This window comes from Lutra lutra, chromosome 8, assembly GCF_902655055.1.
Source record: "Lutra lutra chromosome 8, mLutLut1.2, whole genome shotgun sequence".
NCBI classification, from domain to species: domain Eukaryota; kingdom Metazoa; phylum Chordata; class Mammalia; order Carnivora; family Mustelidae; genus Lutra; species Lutra lutra.
Window position 1 is genome coordinate 26,270,822 of NC_062285.1, and position 23,694 is coordinate 26,294,515.

The 23,694-nt window shown below is 43.4% G+C and overlaps 1 protein-coding gene across 2 annotated transcripts in view; it reads left to right on the forward strand.

Annotated features, from left to right (window-relative positions):
* The first annotated feature begins 1,051 nt into the window (after window positions 1-1,051).
* The window catches only part of LOC125106044 (phytanoyl-CoA dioxygenase, peroxisomal-like), a 43,649-nt gene continuing 21,006 nt past the window's right edge, over window positions 1,052-23,694 (forward strand). The window contains exons 1-9 of one of the 2 annotated variants that reach the window (XM_047739539.1): window positions 1,053-1,356; window positions 4,741-4,799; window positions 6,763-6,873; window positions 7,503-7,671; window positions 9,809-9,890; window positions 11,369-11,550; window positions 13,895-14,044; window positions 17,474-17,608; window positions 21,447-21,757. In XM_047739539.1, coding sequence (XP_047595495.1) covers window positions 1,282-1,356; window positions 4,741-4,799; window positions 6,763-6,873; window positions 7,503-7,671; window positions 9,809-9,890; window positions 11,369-11,550; window positions 13,895-14,044; window positions 17,474-17,608; window positions 21,447-21,500 — 1,017 coding nt within the window. In that variant the 5' untranslated portion in view covers window positions 1,053-1,281 and the 3' untranslated portion in view covers window positions 21,501-21,757. Of the gene's footprint in view, window positions 1,357-4,740; window positions 4,800-6,762; window positions 6,874-7,502; window positions 7,672-9,808; window positions 9,891-11,368; window positions 11,551-13,894; window positions 14,045-17,473; window positions 17,609-21,446; window positions 21,758-23,694 lie in introns of those variants that run through there. The other variant, XM_047739540.1, reaches the window with a different exon arrangement.

The following is a 23,694-nucleotide window of genomic DNA, read 5'->3' on the forward strand; positions in this document are numbered from 1 at the left end:
TTGAGAGGTGATGGATGTTTATGAGCTTGATGATGGTGGCCAGAATCCTGTATACTTGTCCCTGAACTATTTAAACTGTTAGAAAAAGAAGAAAAAGAGACAGAGAAAGAGGAAGAAAGAGAGAAAGAAAGAAAGAAAGAAAAAAAAGAGAGAGAAAGAAAGAAAAGAAAAGAAAGAGAGAAAAGAGAAAAAAATGAGAGAAAGGAAGAAGAAGAGGTAGGGAAGGGAGGGAAAATGGAGGAAAGGAAGGAAAGAAGGGATGGAGGGGGAGAGAGAGAAAGGAAGGGAGGGAGAAAGGAAGGAAAGGAGGGAGGGAGAAGGAGGGGAAGAAGGAAGGTACATCTGGCTGGCTTGGTTAGTGGAATGGATACCTCCTCACAATGGGGTCATGTATTTGACCACCATGTTGGGTGTAGATATTATTCGAATAAACTTAGAAAAAAAGAAAGAAAAATAACTTATAGTTCTTTTTTTTTTTTTTTAAAGATTTTATTTGACAGACAGAGATCACAAGTAGACAGAGAAGCAGGCACAAAGGGAGGAGGAAGCAGGCTCCCTGCTGAGCAGAGAGCCTGATGCAGGGCTCTACCCAGGACCCTGGGATCAAGACCAGAGCTGAAGGCAGAGGCTTTAACCCACTGAGCCACCCAGGCGCCCCTAGAATTTGTAGTTCTTAAGGAAATTTAAAATAATACTAGATATGTGGATCAGACGCGTTTCACAAAGTCATTTATTTCATGTACCTTTTTTTCCTTTTCAATGAAAGCCAATATGTTTCTAGTATTTCACACTGGATTCCCAACAAATTAAACGCATTTTTTGAACAGCATGTTACATGTTTCTAACATTTCACAATGGATTCCCAATAAATTAAACCAATTTCCGAACAGCAGATTACTTCTAGGGCTGAACATCTGAATTGCTACTTCAGCAGCAGAGAGACAGACACGTGGGATAAACTAGACTGACAGTTTGGGAAGGTGGGTCATGTTTGGGCTCATTTCTCATTGGGCGACCTTAACCCTGTCGCTAAGCCCTTCAAAACCAGTTTCCCTGCTTTGTGCGGCAGAATCTCCGTGATCGGGGAGGAGCTGGACCCGCGGACAGGAGGTCCGTTCCGGACGGTGGCCCAGTGTGTGGACGCTGGAGGCCCCGAGCATCCGCGCTCAAGGCGGAATCTCCGGAGTTCCGAGCGCTCGGTCAGGCCCCTTTCGCTCGTCGCCCCGCCCGCCGCCCCGAGTGAAGACTGAGGCCCGGCTGACTCCTCTCCTCGCGGGAGCCATGAACCAGTCCCATGCAGGCGCCCGCCTGCGCGTCGTGCTGGGACACCTCGGCCAGCGCTCGGCCCGCGTCGGCGTATCCTTTGCGGTGCGCGGGGCTCGGGTTGCAAATGTGGTGGCCTCCAGGGCTCAAGGCACAGCCGCCCAGCGGACTCTGCGCCTTCCTGCGCGCCCGCTTCCGGCAATGGTGTCCGCTGTTCCGGGCGCCCGGGGGCGGGGAGGCAGGGGAGCCGGGGCGGCAGGGGAGCCGGGGCAGGAGGGTTCCCAGCGGGGGTTGCCCCAAGCTCCGGGCCGGGGGGCCCGGCCTGCCCTCTCGGCTGCTGCGTGACAGTGCCGGCCTGAGGGGCTGATGTGGCGCCGCCCCAGGCTTCGCGGCCCTCCTAGGGCCTGTTTCCCTGCCTTGCCCGGGGAGAATGGAAGTTCTTCCTGAGGGCCTGCTCTCAGCTAGTGTGGCGTTTTCTGCACTTGGCCCGCGTGTTGCGACCGCCCAGAGTCCGAGGCACGGGAAGCACAGTCCCAGTCGCTCGTAAACAGGAGCGCGGGGCTGCCTGGAGCAGCGGGGGGGGCGGGCGGGCGGGAGGACACTCAGGCAGCGGCGCACTGGGGCGAGGGAGGGAGGGAGGCACGGCCCGCACCCTCTGGCTCTTCCTTCCTTGAGGAGAGCTGTGCGTGCTGCTCCGCCAGGGTGTCCGTGAACCCCGCAGGAGTGGAAACGATGTCTCCCGGTTGGTCTTTCGGACTTACTCTCGGAGGCGATGTGTGCGCCACCCGTGTCGGATCCCGGAAAATGTCACTACGGGACACGGACGTCAGATGCTTTATGAATTGTTTCTCCTGCTCCGATTAAGTGTTCCCTTTCAGGGGGTACTTTGGGGGCGAGGAGGACACTGCGTGGGATTTCCCCGAAAGTGATGGGATTAGGCTCTGTTTTGCTGTGTGCAGGATCCTGAACTCCTTCCTGAAAATGCTTCTAGGAATGTCTCTTTTTACTTTTATTTTACTTTTACTACCAGCCACGACGTGGCAGAACCACTGTCAGCCTAAAATCCCGTCGCGGATGAAGGTGATTATGTAATCTCATTTGACCAGTGAGAACACAGAAACCGAGGCCAGGAGACATGAAAACTTTTGACCAAAGACATTTAATTCACGAAACCAGTGGTTGACAAAGTGTGTTCCCAGGACCAGCCACAACTTCCCCTGGAAACCTGTTAGACATGCGCATTCCCAGGCTCATGTGGACTCCACATACCCCGGAGTGGGGCCCAGCAATCTGTTCTCACGTGTTCTCGTACATGCCCACCGGTGAGAACCACCAGCGTGTGGGGCCTGGGGATAAGTGGAACCAGAAGGAAGGCTTCCAGGTCCAGTGTGTGACTACTATGAAAATTCTGGGGTGCCTGGGTGGCCCAGTCCCTGAGACCTCTCTTGATTCTGGCTCAGCTCTTGATCTCAGGGTTGTGACTTCAAGCCCGGCATTGGGCTCCATGCTGGGCAGAGAGCCTACTTAAAAAATAATCATAATTAAAAAAAATATATTCGGATCCTGCTGGTGCTTCTCTAATAGTGTTGAGGTTAGAGCTGCTTTTTCATCTGTGTTTCCTAGAAGAGCACTATCCTATCAGCCTTCTGCCACGGTGGAGATGTTCTACACCAGCACCTTCCGGATCCATTGCTAGGAGCCCCATGTGGCCATTGAGTACTTGAAATATGGCTGGGGATGGTTTTCGTTTTTATTCTCCTTTTTCTTTTCTTCTCTCTCTCTCTCTTTTTAAAGATTCTATTTATTTATTTGACAGACAGAGATCCCAATAGGCAGGGAGGCAGGCAGAGAGAGAGAGGGGTAAAGCCGGCTCCCTGCTGAGCAGAGAGCCCCAACTCCCCCTGGGATCACGACCTGAGCTGAAGGCAGAGGCTTTAACCCACTGAGCCACCCAGGCGCCCCTTCATTCTCTTCAATTAAAATAGACAGACCAGGTCAGGGGCTCTGGTATTGGACAACTCTGCCGAAACAGTCAGTGAACGTGTGTGTGGTTGGGGCTTAAAAACAATCCTGGAAATCATGTAGCAGTCTCTTCCCCGTCTTAACTGGTTCTAAAGAGATGTGGGTTCTGGCATAAGGCAGGGGTTTTAAAGCATAAAACACAATGCATTTTGTAAATGCAGAGATGCATCGAGAAGGAAACAAATATGACCTATAATTCCAACTCTCACGGATCATTATCAGTCAATGTTTTGGTGTGTTCCTTTCCTGTGCATTTACATAATTACAGCCATCTTGTATAGATAGCATTTTGGACCCATTTTTTTCATGTTTACTAACATTATATAGTAAGGACATGAAACATTTCCACATCATTGAAAAAACTCTCCGAGGAAAGCAGTCACCACTACCAGAACCCACAATGGTAAGGAGAAGAATTGTGGACTGAAATATTGCCTTCTGGCCACCACATCTTGCTAGTAGCTGACAAAGGTCATTAACTCTTTTTTTTTTTAATTTTATTTAATTACTTGACAGAGAGAGATCCCAAGTAGACAGAGAGGCAGGCGCAGAGAGAGAGAGTGAGAGAGAGAGGGAAGCAGGCTCCCTGCCGAGCAGAGAGCCTGATGCGGGACTTGATCCCAGGACCCTGAGATCATGACCTGAGCTGAAGGCAGCGGCTTAACCCACTGAGCCACCCAGATGCCCCAGGTCATTAACTCTTTGTCTTGGAAAACAGAGGATTATACTGTCCTCAGTTACATAAAGACATGACAAAAATAACATGTTTATGAGTAATGACATTCTCACACTCACTCCTTAAGCTAAAGAAACAATGAAAAAATGAGAAGAAGCTAAGTAAATTTGCTGTCGTTCCCTGGATAGAAAACTAGAAAGAATTTCTAGCTCTTTAAGATAGTTAAAATTATACTAAACTATGTGGATCATATGTTCCCTAGAGCCTAGCCACTGTTTATTTAATCGATTTTTTTTTTTTTAAAAGAGTAACCAGCCAAAGGTTTCTTGCATTTCAGAATGGATTCCCACTAAATTCAATTTCTCTTTGGAAGAGCACGTTTCTTCTTACTGCTAGATTTGAATCTTACAATTTTTATTTGTTTAGCAGTTTAGTGGAAGGAATAGTATGTGGAAGAAACTAGTGGAAGCTATGAAGTAAAGAGTATGGGTCAAGTGTGGCCTGAGGCATTTTCTGCTGGATGATCTTGGACCCAGTTACTGAGCCCTGTGAGTCTCATTCTCCTGCTCTGGGCAGCAGGGATGGTGATAAAGGTCTTGGGACTGCCAGTCCCTGCTCTGGGCTCTGTGAAATGAGACGATGTGAGCAACCGTGCGTGCCTGTCCTCAGCTATGTGTGTAACCCAGTCTTCCCTGATGAAGGCTAATTCAGGGCAGACTGTTGTTTCTAGAAAAAGTTGACTCTTAATTTCATTTTATTTGCCTTAATTCACTACCTAGGTAGCTCACTCCACTTCAGGAGCTGTTTCTCCTAACAGTTTCCATCCTCCCCAATTCCAGTAAGTAGATTGAATTGTCATTAGTAACCATACAATGTGTATAAAGCATTTCCTAGTGGTAATTAAGATATAAAATACATCTCATGTTGTTGGTGAAAGTTCATTACACAGGGGCACTGGGGTGGATACTGGGTTAAGCATCCAACTCTTGATTTTGGCTTAGGTCATGATCTCATGGGTTGTGGGATCAGTCATGGGTCAGGCTCTGTGCTCAGCAGGAAATCTGCCTCACCCTCTCCTTCTGCTCCTGCCCCTGCCCCTGCCCTCTCTCTCTCTCCATATCTCTACAGAGAATAAATAAATTCTTTTTTTTTAAGATTTTTTAAAATTATTTGGCACAGAGAGACACAGCCAGATAGGGAACACAAGCAGTGGGAGAGGGAGAAGCAAGCTTCCCACCAAGCAGGGAGCCCAATGTGGGGCTCGATCCCAGAACTCTGGGATCGTGAATGAGACGAGGGAGACGCTTAACAACTAGCCACCCAGGCGCCCCAAATAAATAAATTCTTAAAAAAAAAATTCATTATACAAATCATTTGTTGCCAGGACAAAATCTAATTAGAACTCAAATTATGAAAATTTGAAGATGACTGTAATTTTATATGTATTTTAAAGTTCAGAAAGAGGAAAAATATCAGGGGTGTATAATCTGATTTCGTTCAAATTCAGTCATGTTATACCTCATTTAAGTTAGCCTATGGCCTGTGGTCCTGTTGCTATATTAGATAGTGTCTTTGGTTTATCTTAAATTACCTTTTACGGGAAGAAATCGATCTCCATGGAGTATTCTCATAGAGCCACATTTCCCATCTAGAAGAATGGACTGGGTGTTCTGAGTTTGTGCATATGCTATGTACTTACTTGGATTTTGTCATTTTGATTTCTTCTGAGAAGATATGATCTAAACAATTTAAAGTATAAAATGTATTGAATTTGTCTCCTACCTGAACAACCATACATAGTCATTATCAAACAAATTTGAAAGAGAAGAAAAGGAATTAAGAAAAATCATTCACAATTCCATTACATAAAAGCAATCACCCAAAAACCGTGTTTTTAAAATTTATGTGCATTTTTTTCAAGTACCCTTTTTAAGATCTTATTTATTTCTTTGAGAGAGAGAGAGAGACCGGGCGCACATGAGAGATCAGGAGCAGGGGGGAGGGGCAGAGGGAAAAGGAGATTCACTGTTGAGCAGGGAGTCCGATGTGGGACTCGATCCCAAGACCCTGGGATCATGACCTGAGCCAAAGACAGATGTTCGACCAACTGAGCCACCCAGGTACCCTGTGTCTTGGTTTTACACAAATCTAAGTATATTTTATTATAGTAAGCACTGCACATGCTATTATATGTTCTTCATTTTCTTAAAAGATTTACTTATTTAAGAGAGAAAGTGCACACATTGCAAGTTGGGGGAGAGGCTGAGGGAGAGAATCTCAAGCAGTCTCCCCACGGAGCCCATAGACCATTTGGGGGCTCGATCTCAGACCTATGAGATCATGACCTGAGCTGAAATAACCGGCCCACGCTTAACTGACTGAGCCACCCAGGGGCCCCAAGCTCTTCATTTCTAAGGCCTGAGTCCTATCCCATTGAGCAGATACGATTCATTATTCTTCTATTTTTTGGTAACAGTAGTAGTTAACATTTTAGATTTAAACCTTTTTAAAAATGTTCAGATTAGGGGTCTGTCTGGCTCAGTGGGAAGAGCATGTGACTCTTGATCTCTGGTTTGTGAGTTCGAGCCCCACATAGGGTATAGAGATTACTTAAAAAAAAAAAAAAAGATAAACCCTCCCCCCAGACTTGTTTAAAAAAAAAGTTCAGATTATTTTCTTAGATTAAATAAAAAGTGGAAATGCTGGGTGGAAGAGTATGAACATTTCTCATGCTCTTGATGCATGTTGTTGGGCGGTGATGTTTCCGTTACACTTATTTTTAATTCCTTTTTCTCCTTTAGGTATACTCGGGATAATAATGTCCTAAGCCTAGAACAGAGAAAGTTTTATGAAGAAAATGGGTTTCTTGTCATTAAAAATTTGGTGTCTGATGCTGATATTGAACGCTTTCGGTACAGTAACCCTTCGTTGTTTTACCAAAAAATGTGTGTTTGCAGTGGGAATGTGAGTAAGATTAGCCTGTGTGTTCAGGTATTTCTTGGTGATTGGCTCATTGGGAAGTGGTTAGAGACATGAGCTCTGGAGCCAGACTGGCTGGTTTTCATCTTAGCCAGACTACTTCCTGTTGTGTGTCCTGGAGCAACGTACTTTCTACTCCTCTGTTTTCACACCTGTACAATGGGGATGATAATATTATTTACGCCCTAGTGTTGTTTTGAGGACTGGATAACGTGAAGTACACACAGATGCCTTTGAACGGGGACAGCCCATGGTAAGTGTGAGAGAAGTTATTTGCCTTTTATTACTCAGGTACACACATCACAGACGGTTCCTCACTGTTCTGTTAGGCTAAGGAATAGGTGAGTCCCCACAGTGAGCTCTGGCTTCACAGTGAGGAGACAGGGGCTGCTGCGCGGGTCATTTTCTCCTCTCCAAGCTCAGAACTACTCAGCCTGACCTGGAGGTCAGTCTGGTGCAAAGACACCACCCTGCTCAATCTCTGAGACTCTTTCCACAGAACTGGCCAGAGAGGTGCCTGGAGCCTGCAGTAATGACCTCATCTGCCAATTTAATTTTCTAGGAACGAGTTTGAAAGGATCTGCAAAGGGGAGGTGAAACCTCAGGGAATGATGATAATGAGAGATGTAACCATTGCAAAATCAGAATTTACTCCAGGTGAAAAGATGGTCTCAAAGATCCAAGATTTCCAAGAAGATGAGGAACTCTTCAGATACTGCACTCTCCCTGAGGTTCGAGAACTTTCCTATATTTTCTTTTTTAAGTGAATAACGCACCTGCATGCTTGCCTCTAGAATTCCTCACACTTTATCTGGCCCCTCTGTTTTGTGGCTGGTGAGCAGTGGTTCTCAAATGGAGGAGGATATTTGGCAGTTCTTGGAGCCGTGTTGGGCTGGCACACGGTGGGGACCGTGTGCTTCTCTCAGGGTAGAGGTGGGCATGGTGGGTGGGTGAGCTGCCAGTGGAGCCCGGGGATTCTACAGTGTGCAGAATAGTCTCCTCCCCAAATGATGACTTATCCAGCTCCAAATGTCAGTAGTGGGCAGATGGAGAACCCTCTTCTGGAGTCTGGTCATTATTCTTGGTTGCAAAGGGCAGGAATTCTGCCTTAGAGACGGAGCCTCTCTTACCGTGGATATGGGCATATCAACAGGAGGGACATTGCAGATCCCATTCACTGGACATCCATTTATTGTTTCTTTTTGTCTTATGAACTGGTCAGTAGAGGATTAAGTTTGTGTTGAGATTTAAACTCACTTTTTAAAAAAATCAATATTCTTTAAGATTAGTTCAGATTTATGTAAAGTATGATAGAAATGGTAAAATGGCTCGAGTGTCAGTGAGGTTTAGAAAATACTGGCCAGAGGCACCTGGCTGGCTTAGTTGTGGGACCATGAGATCCTTGGTCTCAAGATCCTGAGTTTGAACCCCATGGTGGGATTAGGGATTATTTAAAAGGAAAGAAAATACTGGCCTAAGGAAATTGCAAAAGTTGACACGCTTTATAAACAAATAAGTAGGAGGCCTGACTTCTAGGATTTTGGTTTCATTTCAAGTATTTCCTGCTCAAGTTGCCAATATTCCTTCTACACAGGATCAAACAATGAGAAAGCAGTAGAATATGTTTCATTTTTTGGAGTCAGACGGAATTGGAGATTCAATACCATCTTTTTCATTGAATTCGCTCCGCAAACTTGGGCAGTTTATTAGGTTTGGGCTTATTTGTGTGGGGTGTTCACGTTAAAGGCGTATTCATCCACGGGGGCATTACTTTTCAGGGATCGCTGTGTGGTTTAGGTGGGCTGATGCATAAAGCCCCCTGCAGGTAGTCGGCAGACACTGCCGACTCCTTTCTGCATGCACCGGTCCCTCGGTGGGTTAGATGTAAAGAGGTAGCACCCCAGTTGCCCTTCTCTTTTCCTCTGGGCTATGCAAGGCTGTTGCACATGTTGGGGCCTCTCATGGTCCCTTCCTTTTTTCTTAAGTAGGCTCTGTGCTCAGCGTGGGGCTTGAACTCACAACCCCAGCTCAAGAGTTGCATGCTCTACCTACTGAGCCAGCCAGGTGCCCCTCATGGTCCCTCCTTATGAAGAGTCTTGGTGGGGGCAGAGAGGAAGCTGCCTGCTCGCTGGGCAACTATGGACAGTTCCAGTTGAAAGAAGGTTTCTCTCTGCCCTTCCCAGTTGATATCTCAGAGAAACACATGCCTCTCTCTTTTTTTTTTTTTAATTTTTTCTATTTATTTATTTATTTATTTATTTATTTATTTGAGAGACAGAGATGACAAGTAGGCAGAGAGGCAGGCAGAGAGAGGAAAAGAAGCAGTTTTCCCACTGAGCAGAGTGCCTGATGCGGGGCTTTATTCCAGGACCCTGGGATCATGTCCTGAACTGAAGGCAGAGGCTTTAACCCACTGAGCCACCCAGGAGCCCTCACATGCCTCCCTTGTAGAAAAAGTGGTTTGGGTTCCAACTGGCTTGGAGAAGCCTGTTTAATTCAGAGTGTTGCAAACTTGCTGTTACAACTTTTTCCTGATTTCAAGCTTTGTTTGCAGTGTTGTGAAATACGAAGTGGTTTTTAAAAAAATATATATTTCTTTATTTGTTTGTTTGGAGGGGAGGGGCAGAGGGAGAGAATCTCGAGTCGACTCCCCACTGAACAGATGGCCCAGTGCAGGGCTTGATCCTGTGACTGTGCGATCATGACCTGAGCAGAAATCAAGAGTTGGAAGCTTCACTGACTGAGCAACCCAGGTGCTCCTACCAAGTGTTGAATGAAGGCATCTTGGCTCTTGTACAGATAATTGTACTTTGTGCCACTTTTGTGCATTGGATTTCTCGTCAAACTTTTTTTCTTCTTTTCCCTTAGATTCTGAAATATGTGGAGTGCTTCACTGGACCGGATATTATGGCCGTGCATACAATGCTGATAAACAAACCTCCAGATTCTGGTAAAGGGCTCTTATTTTTTATGGAGAACCCCCACACCCCCCAAAAACAAGGAAAAGAGAGAGTTTAAGGTGTTCTAACTCTAGCTGTGTAACTGCTAAATTTGGATAACTAAATATATATGTCCTTTTATTTGCCTTAAAATAGCATACATCATACCAATATTGAGGTAGAAGAACAATTTCAGATGTTAACTATAGGGTTATCTTTGGATTTCTGGCAGACTGACTGGCTTGCTGCTCAAAAGTTTGGTTTAATAAACATGACAGTTCATATACTATAGGCTCCTAGGTGCCTCCTTAGCGCAGTAGGCAGCGTGTCAGTCTCATAATCTGAAGGTCCTGAGTTCATATACTATAGGCTCCTATTATTATAATTATCATCCCTAAGCTTTGTTAACTATTCTTACCAATGATGGTGTGAATTCTGTTTTCCTGATTCAAGGTATTATTATTATCAAAATTAAAGCTTTCTTATAAATCACATACATCACTTGACTTGAAATGTCTTGTGCTTGCTAAAATGTAGCTCCTAAGATCTCACTCCCAGAGAAACTGATTTGGAAGCTAAAACCCAGGAATCTGCACTAAAAAAAATTTTTTTAAAGTGAGTAGGCTACATGCCCAGCGCGGAGCCCAACCCAGGACTTGAACTTATAACCCTGAGATCAAGGCCTGAGCTGAAATCAAGAGATGCTTAACTGACTGAGCTACCCAGGCACCCCCAAGAATCTGCATTTTTTAAGCCAACCACAGCTCTTGGTCCACGCTGAGAAATTCTACTCTACTAGCAGTAATAAATTGGTCCTTCAGAATTCTTCGTTGTTTTCCACTTTTTCTGGAGAAAAAGAGGCTAGGAGAGCTTTATGTGACTAGCCTGTTGTGTAGCACCATGAAATCTCTCCTACCCTGGATGTCTTGCTTAGAGATCGTTGGGGTTGGGCTTAGGGGAAAAGTACCAAGTTCAGAGTGCAAAACTGGGACCCACATAAATGTGGTTCTCTGGTCTCTGATTCTACATAGTGACTGTCCACCAAGTGCTCTTAGTTCTGTGCAGAACTTCTTGGAAGCCTTTTATTAATTTAGTTACTCGATAGTGTTTGTATCAGCCACTTAGAGGGCTAACAGGGAACTTCAAATTTGGTTAATCTCTTCAGGTGACCAAACTTTTCTTTGAGTGCTAGGATCTGTGCCCAAACCAGAGTTACAAAGGAATAAGGCACAATAGAGATCATAACATGTTATGAGTTGCCAGAGAATGGTGTGAATCCCTGGCTGTCAGAAACCCAGAAAAAAAGTGTAGGATCTGGAGTCACCCTGTCGATTTGATATTCCAATTTGGTGCTTATCTCTGCAGGCTGATTGTCTGTAGTGTGGTTTCACTTCTTTGGGTTTTGGAGGGATAGTCACTGATCTGGTTTTCAGGCAGAGGAGATGAATTCTGAGGGTCAAGTGTGGTTTAACAGCAGGTTCTGTTTCAGGCAAGAAGACATCCCGCCACCCCTTGCACCAGGACCTGCACTATTTCCCCATCAGGCCCAGCAATAACATAGTTGGTGCTTGGACAGCCATGGAGCACATCGACCGGAACAATGGCTGCCTGTGTGTGCTCCCGGGCAGTCACAAAGGCGACCTGAAGCCACATGCTTATCCCAAGTGGGAGGTATAAATCCCTTCCTTCCTTCCTTCCTTTTCTTTTTCCTTCCTTCCTTCCTTCCTTCCTTCCTTCCTTCCTTCCTTCCCTTCTTTACTCCCTCCTTTTCCTTTTTAGGATTTTATTTATTTATTTATTTGAGTCAAACACAGAGAGAGACAGGGATAAAGGGAGACAACTCGTGATATTTGCTCCTGATACTTGTGTGAGGTGGTGTGGGCTGAGAGAGGCAGAGGGGGAGGAACACGGACATGTAGACTCTGGTGAGCACTAACTCAACATGCAGCTTAATTTTGTGACCCTGAGATCATAACCTGATCCCAAAATCCAGAGTCTGATATCTGACTCCCTGAGCCACCAAGGTGCCCCTAGAAGATAAATCTTAACCAGAATATTTATTGTTTTGATTTTATTTTTATTTATTTTTAAAGATTTTATTTATTTATTTGATGAGAGAGATAGGTCACAAGTAATCAGAGAGGCAAGCAGAGACAGAGGGGGAAGCTGGCTCCCCACTGAGCAGAGAGCCCAATGCGGGGCTTGATCCCAGGACCCTGAGAACATGACCTGAGCCAAAGGCTGAGGCTTAAAGCACTGAGCCACCTGGGCGCCCTATTGTTTTAATTTTAGTTCAGATCCCATACAGAACTTTAACAATGAGATGGAATTTATTTCTTAGCTTAACATTTTTTAGATTTTACAACCAGGATCAGGGTAAATTCAAAGATGTCAGTTAGAATAATCATTTTTCTTTCAACAATTTTGGAATGCTGACTAGTGTGGGGAACTCGGTAGGCACTCTATGGGATCTAAAATCATCAAGCTTCATTGCAGAGGTCAGATTAAACACACACAACACCAGATGCATGTATCAGCCGCCAAGTAATTCTTACCCACTGATCGCTAGATATCAGGATAAAGGCGAGGGAGGAATCATCTCCTTCCTGCTAGAGAGACCAGCGAAGGCTCTGGGGGAGGATGAGTAGTATTCCATTGCCTGCCTGTTGCATGGTTTATTGATTGAACTATTGAATGGTTTTGAGACCACGAATGGTAAGATCAAATCGGCTCTTCAAGAATGATAATCTTGAGATCTAGAGCAAGAGATACTGGAGGTGTGGAGTTCAGAGGCAGAGAAACCAGAGAGGAGACTATGAGTGTTGTAGGCCACAGACAATAAAGTCTGAAAACCGCAGAAGAGCATGTGTTGTTCAGGTGGGAGGAATGGATGTGGGTTTTTTGTAGGAAGTAAAGAATATGGCTTTCAGGACTTGTCTCAATTAGTTAGAATTCTTACACTGAGGATTATTGCCAAGTGAAAATCTCTGAGTCTGGATTCTGATATAAAATCTAAAATTGTGAGATTCATAAACTTGTGTTTTATGGAAAAACTGAGTTGAGGTTTAGGGAAAATTTGTTGCAGGCAACAGAAGTGGGCTGTGGCTGACTTAAGTCAAAGAGTGTGTCTTGGAGGGTCTCAGGCACATGCTGAGTCCATGGAAAGGCTGGCTGGCTCTGGTAAGCAGGAAAGTTGAGTGTGTCAGTGGGAAGTCAGGATGGGGCACCTGGTGGGGGCAGTTGAACCTTGACCATGACCAATGCCTTTGATCGATCCTCTGTTCAGATACAAAGTGATGACAGTGGGAGGTGAGATTGACTTAGCATAGGTTACATATCCACCTAGCCAGGAGAGAAGTACACTGGATGAAAGGCCCAAGACAGTCCAACAGGAAAGAATCCTTCCCCCAGAAGAATGTGGGACAGTCTTATGAAGGGGACTGGGATACTGTGCTCCCCCCATATCCATTACTTAAAGCAATAGCTAACATTGGAAGTAGTTCTAAAAAAGCACAGTGTTCTAATTTACTATTCTTTCTTTACTCTGGTTGTGACATGAGTGCTTTCTGAGCTGAGGAGACTTGAACTTTTTCTCTCTTCTGGCTTGAGAAAGCAGTTTGCTTCCCTATGGTACTCCTGAATAATAGAAGAATGATTTAGGCAAAGTTATGGGGGAGAAGAATATCATGTTGGGAAATTGTGATTACAGATTCATGCTGGAAAGTGTATCTCCCATGTTAACTGCAAAATGCAAAGTTGGTCTAGATCTTCATTTATAATTCGGTAATGAAGGATAAGTGGAAATTTCATATTCTTCATTTGGGCCCCCAAATCCATGATTTTTACAACTAGATGTCTGAGAAGTTTTTGTATATTTACAGTTGCTCTTAAGAATCTTTTTATGTCTTTCTCTTGGCAGAACTTAGGAAACCTTTGCTTTTCCTGGTGAGTCATTGACAAAATTCTTAATCATTGGGTTCCTCAAATATAGTCTTGGTTCTCTTATGTGACCTAGGGAGGAGTTAACATAATGTTCTACGGGATTCAGGACTATGATGAAAACTGCCCCCGAGTGCATCTTGTGATGGAGAAGGGAGACACTGTTTTTTTTCATCCTTTACTCATCCATGGATCTGGTTGGAACAGAACTCAAGGGTACCGGAAGGTATGCATTCACATTACTGTACTTTCCAAAGATGAATACCTTAGAAACAAAAATGTCAAGATATGTGAAACTATGAGATTTGTGACAATTAACTAAACTGGTGTTTAGTCTGGTTTATTTACCAGGAAATCTATTTGCTACCTCATGCTTTTTGGCTCCTATCAGTAAGAAGCCAGGTGACCTAATCCTGCTGATAATGAATTATGAACATTCATAGAATTGCTTCAGAAGAAGAACATACTTGGGAGCCCATAGCCTGTGATTTGGAGGCAGAAACAATGGCTGGCACATAAAAATCATAAAATCTGGAATGTATATAGCTCATAGTAACCACATAAGAGGAAGGTTTATAAGAGCTTTGTTATTTGGAAAATCATTCTCAATTCTAAGCAAATGTTCTGAATTGGCTGCCAAGACCTCAGATTTCACAGGCAGCCATATTTTTCATCCCTGAGTCCCAGAATTTATTTTTAGCTTCAGAATGTTTTTTTTTTTTAAAGGTTTAAGATTTTTTTTTTTAATTTGACAGACAGATCATGAGTAGGCAGAGAGGCAGGCAGAGAGAGAGAGGAGGAGGAGGCAGGCTCCCTGCTGTGAGCAGAGAGCCCGATGTGGGGCTCGATCCCAGGACCCTGAGATCATGACCTGAGCTGAAGGCAGAGGCTTTAACCACTGAGCCACCCAGGTGCCCCTAGCTTCAGAATGTTTTAAACACCTAATGATTTAAAACTGACAAAATTTCTCATAGTCCCAGATTTCTCCCTTCTCAAAAATCAACAGATCTGACAGTACTGTGGATGTCCATTCCCCATATAACATGGCTCTCCATACTAAATACTGGGGGTTGTGGGGGGCTGAGTGAGACCTTCCAGTTTTTCACACTAACTACCACTGTCTCCCTGAGGTCAAGGGTTAGTTTCCAGGTTTCATCTTCTATTCATTCATATTTGTATCAGGTTGACAGGGCCATGATGAAGGTGAGGCAAGAAGACACACTTCTGGATCAAAATTTAATAGGGGTGGGGGAAAGGTGTAAAAAAAAAAAGAAAGAAAGAAAAGAAAAACCCAACCCCTCAGCATTCAAGTTCAGTGAAATTTTAGGGCAGTATTTAGAAAATCAAAACTAATTGAAAAGATATCCATGATGCAAGGTGGTATCTCTGAATCCTCCAGTACCTTATACCAGTTAGAATGGCAAAAATCAACAAGGCAAGAAACAACAAATGTTGGAGAAGTTGTGGAGAAAGGGGAACACTCTTATACTGCTGGTGGGAATGCAGATGAGTGCAACCTCTTTGGAAAACAGTGTGGAGGTTCAACAAGAAACTAAAAATAGGGCTACCTTGTGACTCAGCAATTGCACTACTGCATAATTACCCCAAAGATACAGATGCAGTGAAAAGAAGGGCCACATGCACCCCAATGTTCATAGCAGCAATGTCCACAATTGCCAAAATGTGGAAAGAGCCAAGATGGCCTCCAACAGATGAATGGAAAAAGAAGATGTGGTCCATATACAAAATGGAATATTACTCAGCCATCAGAAAGGATGAATACCCACCATTTGCATCAACATGGATGGGACTGGAGGAGATTACGTGGAGTGAAATAAGTCAAACAGAGAGAGTCAATTATCATATGGTTTCACTTATATGGAACATAAGGGATAGCATGGAGACATTAGGACAAGGAAGGGAAAAATGAAGGGAGAGAAATCAGAGAGGGTGATGAACCATGAGAGACTAGGGACTCCAGAAAACACACTGAAGGTTTTAAAAGGGCAGGGGGTGCGGTGGTGGGACGGGTGAGCCTGGTAATGGGTATTAAGGAGGGCACAGATTGCCTGGAGCACTGGGTGTTATATGCAAACAATGAATCATGGAACACTACATCAAAACTAATATGTACTCTATGGTGACTAACATAACAATTAAAAAAAATAAAAATAAAAATATCCATGATGGGCACAATGCCAGCATTTCAAATAAAGACTAGACTGGACTCTCCACAAGCATGGCTATCAGAAGTATACAAGCTGGCAGTTATAGCCACAGTGACATAAATAATATGATTGTTCCTGAGTTTCACTAATTTGGGCCTTTTTTAAAAAAAGATTTTATTTATTTATGAGGAGAGAGATAAGATAACGAGAGAGGGAACACAAGCCCGATATGGGGCTCAATCCCAGGACCCTGGGATCACGACCCGAGCTGAAGGCAGACACTTATCCAACTGAGCCGCCAGGTGCCCCTAATTTGGGCCTTTTGTCATGTATCCGTAGCCACAAAATTCAGCTTGCAATGAAAAATGGAAATTTATGTGTATGTGTGTATATAAAAAAGCGAAGCTGAGACAATAATCTGAGAGTTTACATGAGTCAGAAAGGTATAACACGTGCTACATGACCAGGATCACAAACTGAGATAGGATAACTACATATTGAAAGATTCCATGTTAAAAAGTTGAGTGTGACATGATTACTGTATGAAAATAAAAGTTATATAACATAAAACAATCAAGTATTATGAAAGCTAATGCCCCAACTTTGCAATTTTTCAATAGTGTTTCCACTAGTTAAATGTTTGGGAAAGTATGAGCCCTTAAAAATTCAAAAACACATGGATATGGGTGTGCCCTTTTCCTCTTTGGCCTCAGGTGTCACTCCTCCTTGGCATGGTATGGGGGCTTCTGTGGGAAATGGAGTTTGTGACTCCACTGCATAGAAATTTGATGTCCTGGGCAAAGCAGGCAGTCCCTTCAGTAGGCAGTCACCTCAAGAGAACTAACCTGAAACTAGGAAAGTGAGTTTTAAGTTTAGATTAGCTTGTAAGTTTTTCAAGAATGGGGAGAACTAAGTAACCTCCATCTTACCTTCAGACAGAAAGAAGATGGGGATCGTATGTGATGCTATTGGACTCAAAGTGTCCATTTTATTTCAAAGGGGTGGTGTGTAGCTTATTGTCCTCTGCAGGGTATTTTTGTGGGTTGTTGTTTGTTTGTTTTCATGATCCGTAGCCATTGAAATGGCAACCCACCACAAACTCAACTGAGTACCTAACTTCCCTGACTAAGAAAATGGTGAAGAACCCTGGAACACATTCCTGTTTAGGACTTGAGGCCATCCACACACTAGAAAAATCACATGTTGAAAAGTTAAAGTCCTCTTACTCTTGTCATTATGTTCTCTCCCTTTTTAAAAACAAGTATCGCAGGGAGCTAAAAACCTCTTGTATTTCTCAGTCAGACTTAAACTGTACCTGGGGAAAAAGAGATACTGGACCCTGAAGAGACTAATACAGGACAGCATGGAACATTCTAGAAATCAAACGCTGAATGAAATAGCTGATTTCCTAAAAGAAGTCTCCCTGTTCGGTTGCTGGTGTTAATGGAATGGTTTTTTCCCAGTATTAACCCTGTCTCTCTGCACAGGCAATTTCCTGCCATTTCGCTGGTGCGGACTGCCACTACATTGATGTGAAAGGCACCAGTCAAGAAGTCGCTGAGAGGGATATTTCACGGATAGGAAAAAAATTATATGGAATTCCAGATGACACCAGGCTGCAGGTATGTTTTTCTTAGATGACAGGTTCCGATTTTTTTGTCTTTTTTTCTTCATATGCTTAACAACTCTCATACCTGTTGTAATTTGAAGTATAACGTGCTTTGTTTAGAGTGCCTTGCAGAAGCATTGCTGAGACCCACTAAGAATTATAGTGGAATTTCAGCTTGTACGCGCTTCCCCTGCTGGGGCATCTGAGCACCCTGTGCTTTTTTATGTCTTTGGCCGCCCTGTGGTATGTAGGCTATTCTGTTCCAGGACGGACAGGTGGAAACAGAAAACAGATCTGGAGGAGAGCAAGTGAAGGACAAAGGCTATCTTCTGAACGCACAGAAGAAAAGTTAGAGGCTTGGGCCCTCACCCAAAGGCCTCCTTTATTTGTATAGAGCAGATTTATTGACATATCTACAAATACAAGGAGACTCCCAGAAAGCCATTCGTAAGCAGGTTTTGTTTGGGTCAGTTGGCATCTGGAGTTTCATGGAGGAGACTTAAGAAACTACTGACGCTTATCAGTGGGGGATAGAGACATTATTTCGTACACTTTCTACTTAATGCACATCACTTGTAAATTCTTTGCAAGTAGAACATTCAAAGCTGATGATGATGGTCACCAGTCAAACTGTAGTCAACGCAAAAATAAACAGTTACTTTGTAAATGAAGTCCATTTTAGCCGCTGAACCAAGAAGCTGATCCTATGTTTTAATTTGCATTAATCATAAATGCAGGCATTTCCTATGGGGGAGACCCCCAAGGAGACTGAGTGTCATGATAACTCTGGGCCTTCCAGTACTGTGAAGAGTACCATACACCAGCACTAAGCTACCGTGCCATTAGGAGTCATCTTCTGAAACTCCTTCCCAGCTTAATAATCTGACTTCTCCCTTGCCCCTTCTCCCTGTAGCATCTATGACTCTATCCCACATCTGCAAAGGCTCTCATTTCATACTGTAGATGGTAGACCATCTTGTCCTTCTCCCTTGGTCCAGTACTTAAAATGCATCATATTTTGTCAAGTGGGGCTTCCATGCAACAGTCTGACTTTTAAAGCAGAAAAAAATGCATATATTATGTTTGTGGTTTGTCAGGTTGTGGTAAGTGATTGCCTTCTGTATTTATTTCATTGATTTGAGAGAGAGAGAGCGAGCGAGGGAGGGAGCAGGAAGGGTAGTGGGCAAAGGAAGAGGGAGAAGCAGTCTCCCTGCTGAGTGGGGAGCTTACCGAGGGGCTGGATCCCAGAACCTTGAGATCATGACCTGAGCCAAAGACCGATGCTTATCAGACTGAGCCACCCAGTGCCCCGCCTGTATTTATTTGAAAATGTTAGTCTTGCAGATATAGTTCCTCAGCTTTACTTAGAATAATGATATTAATTTCTGCTGCATAGTTCTTTGTGAGTTATAAGAGCTCTTTCATATCTTTAGTCTTGCTTTCTTCACCAAATCCCAGTGCATCAGTCTTTCTCACTTTTTTTTTTAAAGATCTCTTTATTTATTTGAGTGAGAGAGAGTGCACACAAAAGGGGGAGAGAGGAAGGAAAGGGAGCGAATCTCCAGCAGACTTCTCACTGACCGAGCCCAGCACCTTGAGATAATGACCTGCGTCAGACACTTAACTGACTGAGCCACCCAGGAACCCCTCACTCCAAGCACTTAGTGAGAAAGTGAAAAGTCCAAGAGGTTGGCCTGAGTGATGTAAGTGACAGAGGTACATTTTGGAATCAGGTCTAATTCCAAAACCGTTTTTTCCACCTGACCTAGCTGTTGGCTCAAAAATAAGCAAGAAACAAAAAAGTGTGAATTGTTTTATTAAGAACAATGGAATATCAAAATCCCACCCATTTTTTCCCAAGAAATGGAACAAATAATCCTAACATTTATATGGAACCAGAAGAGACCTCAAATAGCCAAAGGAATATTGAAAACAAAAGCCAAAGTTGGTGGCATCACAATTCCAGACTTCAAGCTCCCTTATTTAGCTGTCATCATCAAGACAGCATGGTACTGGCACAAAAACAGACACATAGATCAATGGAACAGAATAGAGAGCCCAGAAATAGACCCTCAAATCTATGGTCAACTCATCTTTGACAAAGCAGGAAAGAATGTCCAATGGAAAAAGACAGCCTCTTCATTAAATGGTGTTGGGAAAATTGGACAGCCACATGCAGGAAAATGAAATTGGACCGTTTCCTTACACCACACATGAAAATAGACTCAAAATGGATGAAGAACCTCAATGTGAGAAAGGAATCCATCAAAATCCTTGAGGAGAACACAGGCAGCAACCTCTTCAACCTCAGCCACAGCAATGTCTTCCTAGGAACATCGCCAAAGGTAAGGGAAACAAGGGCAAAAATGAACTATTGGGATTTCGTCAAGATCAAAAGCTTTTGCACAGCAAAGGAAACAGTGAACAAAACCAAAAGACAACTGACAGAATGGGAGAAGATATTTGCAAATGACATATCAGAGAAAGGGCTAGTGTCCAAAATCTATAAAGAACTTAGCAAACTCAAAAACCAAAGAACAAATAATCCAATCAAGAAGTGGGCAGAAGACATGAACAGACATTTCTGCAAAGAAGACATCCAGATGGCCAACAGACACATGAAAAAGTGCTCCACATCTCTCGGCATCACGGAAATACAAATCAAAACCACAATGAGATATCACCTCACACCAGTCCCAATGGCTAAAATTAACAAGTCGGGAAATGACAGATGCTGGCAAGGATGCGGAGAAAGGGGAACCCTCCTACACTGTTGGTGGGAATGCAAGCTGGTGCAACCACTCTGGAAAACAGCATGGAGGTTCCTCAAAAGATTGAAAATAGAACTACCGTATGACCCAGCAATTGAACTACTGGGTAATTACCCTACAGATACAAACGTAGTGATCCAAAGGGGCACGTGCACCCGAATGTTCATAGCAGCAATGTCCACAATTGCCAAACTATGGAAAGAACCTAGATGTCCATCGACAGATGAATGGATAAAGATGTGGCATATATATACACAATGGAATACTATGCAGCCAACAAAAGAAATGAAATCTTGCCATTTACAACAACGGGGATGGAACTAGAGGGTATTATGCTTAGCAAAATAAGTCAATCATAGAAAGACAATTATCATATGATCTCCCTGATATGAGGAAGTGGAGATGCAACGTGGGGGGTTTGGTGGGGTAGGAAAAGAAGAAATGAAAGAAGATGGGATCAGGAGGGAGACAAACTATAAGTGACTCTTAATCTCACAAAACAAACTGAGGGTTGCTGGGGGGAGAGGGAGAGGGTGGTGGGGTATGGACATTGGGGAGGGTATGTGCTATGGTGAGTGCTGTGAAGTGTGTAAACCTGGCGATTCACAGACCTGTACCCCTGGGGATAAAAATATGTTTATTAAAAAATAAAAAAATTATAAGAAGAAAAGACAAAGGAAAGAGAAAACCCACATCAAGCCATAACTCATAACATCATTTGCACTTAGGAGCAGATCACTGTAAATTGGGCAGTGTCTAAAGGAATGCAAGACAAGGAGCAGTGTGGACTGTTTTGACCAAACACTGTGCTCAGCCAGTTGAAGACACCTGTGGTCAACAGCAGCGCCAAATAACACAGGCTCACCTTCTGGGCACTTGCTCTCTTAGTCTGGTCAACACTATTCTAGATGTGGGCAAGTACATTATTTGGAATCTTAGAATATGGTTTATATACCAGTTGGTAGGACTACTGTGCAGAGTTTTTCCATTGAATTTTTGGTAATGCCAGAAATCTACTTCGTCTCATGCTGAACAGATCCCTGTGTTCCACCAACCAACTGTGCTTGGTTTTATTTCCAGGATGTGCTTAGATTTCGAGTGCGGCTGGTGAAAGGAAAGAGGATCAACCTATAATGTACCCTCTGCTTGAGCTCTTTGAGAGAAAACGGAATAAATCAAGGTGCCTGGGGAAAATGTTTTCTTAACAAGCTATCCTCATCTTTTCTATTGCTTGTTCTCTAAATCATGACAGGAGGATAAGGTACTTGCTGGTATGTGGTTAGTTCTGCGTGCAGACCTCTTGTTTTCATGGAGGATGATATGTAACAGTGGCTGATTACTGTTTTCAGGAAAACTGAGTGTTGCAGCTAATAAATGTGTTTCATGTCTAATTTAAGTGTGTTCAATCAGTTTCTTTGAGTCAGTTAGCTCTTTGCCCAAGAAGAAAGGTATCCTTTGAAACTCAGGGTATGTGGTCTCTTGCATCCCTCCTCTGGAAAACCCACCACCCCCTGACTTCATGGCATGAGAGACTTCTCTAAGATCTAGAACACCATCTAACACAGGCACGTGTAATGAAGGGCATTGTGGAGTAGAAAGAAGGGAGATGCTTGTGCTCTGACACAGGATTCCTTGCATGACTTCTCCAACCAAGACAGCCTCCTTAAAAAAAAAAAGACCAGATCTTTCCAAGTTGTTTTTCTCTGTTCCTGAAGAAGGAAGACTAAGGTGGCTTCATCTGCTATTTTTCATTGGGTAAGGCAGCTGAAAACCCTCAGCATTTATGAACAAAACCTAAACTCTTTCAAACTACACGGACAATTTTAGGTAGTTTAGGTTTCTAATGGGCATGAACTGGGAGAATTTATTATATTTTGAAGATTTTATTTGTTTGTTTGTTTGTTTGAGAAAAACCTACACACACACACACACACACACACACACACATACACATGCATGAGCAGTGGGGAGGGGCGGAGGGAGAGGCAGACAGCCCCATGAGCAGGGAGCTCGACAAGGGGCTCAATCCCAGGACCCTGGGATCAAGACCTGAACCTAAGGCACAGGCTTAATCCACTGAGCCACCTTGGGGCCTCAAGGAGTGGGGGTCTTATTTAATTCAGTGCCAGATTTGTACACAAGTTGGGGCAGCAAAGAGACATAGTCTTGATTTTTAAAAACAAATTTGCTAAGAAATAACAAGAGTCCCTTTCTTGTTAATCTGCTAAGCACAGGTTTTCCTAAATCGAGTTTCACTATTTTTGTCAGTTTCTTTGTGAGGGGAGCCTATTTAAGCTCAGGTCCAGCTAGAAAATGAAGAAGGCAAGACTATCCCTGACAGGGCTTAAGGAAACTGCATTACGGAATAATTGGACATAAAATGTACACGAGGAAAGCCTGTGCAAAGAGCATGTGTGGAGCCCTGTTCCACCAAAAAGCCTTTTCAAACTAATTTCAAATGTAAAATAAATTAGAAAAAATAAACTTCAATAGGAAAACCAGATAGCACAATTTGTTACTTCCCTTATGCATTTTTGAGCGCCTGCCCATGAGTCAATCAGGAAACAATTCATCGCCCATTTTATCTGTGTCCCTCTTGTCCATTCATTCATTTCACAAACACCCAACCATCCGTTCCGTGTCATAGGACTAGATGTGGAACCAAGACAGCACTGGGATGAGTTAGGACGAATTGTTTTGGCTGTGTGGACCCACCTGGAAAAGGTGGGAGCGAAGGTCAGCAGCAAAATGAAGACCTGGAAGGGGACTTTCAGGGCATCTGGGCAGAATGAGGAACAGCTGGTTTCACAGTGGGTATAAAGGGGATTTATCCTGGGAGAGTGTTTTATTTGCCTGGAGACTAACCTCAAAGGACTATAGGAGGTACTCAAAGTGCCCACCAAAGCGAATAGAAAGTATGCCCTTCTACCAAATTGAATAGGAAGTTTCCTCTTCTATTTGTGAACACACAAATAAAGGGACAGATACTTTGTGCTCATGGATGAGAATAATAAATACTGTTAAAATATCCACACTACCCAAAGTAATCTACTGATTCAGTGCAATACTTATCAAAATTCCAATCGCATATTTCACAGAGTAGAAGAAATAATTCTCAAATTTGTATGGAATCACAAAAGATCCCCCAAACCACCAGAGCAATCTTAAGGATAAAAAGGAAAGGTATCACCCTCCCTGATTTCAAACTATATCACAAAGCTATAGTCAAAGAGTATGTTACTGGTACTAACACAAACACACAAATGAATGGAACAGATTGAGAGCCTAGAAAAGACCCACACATGAACAATTCGTCTATGCTGACAAA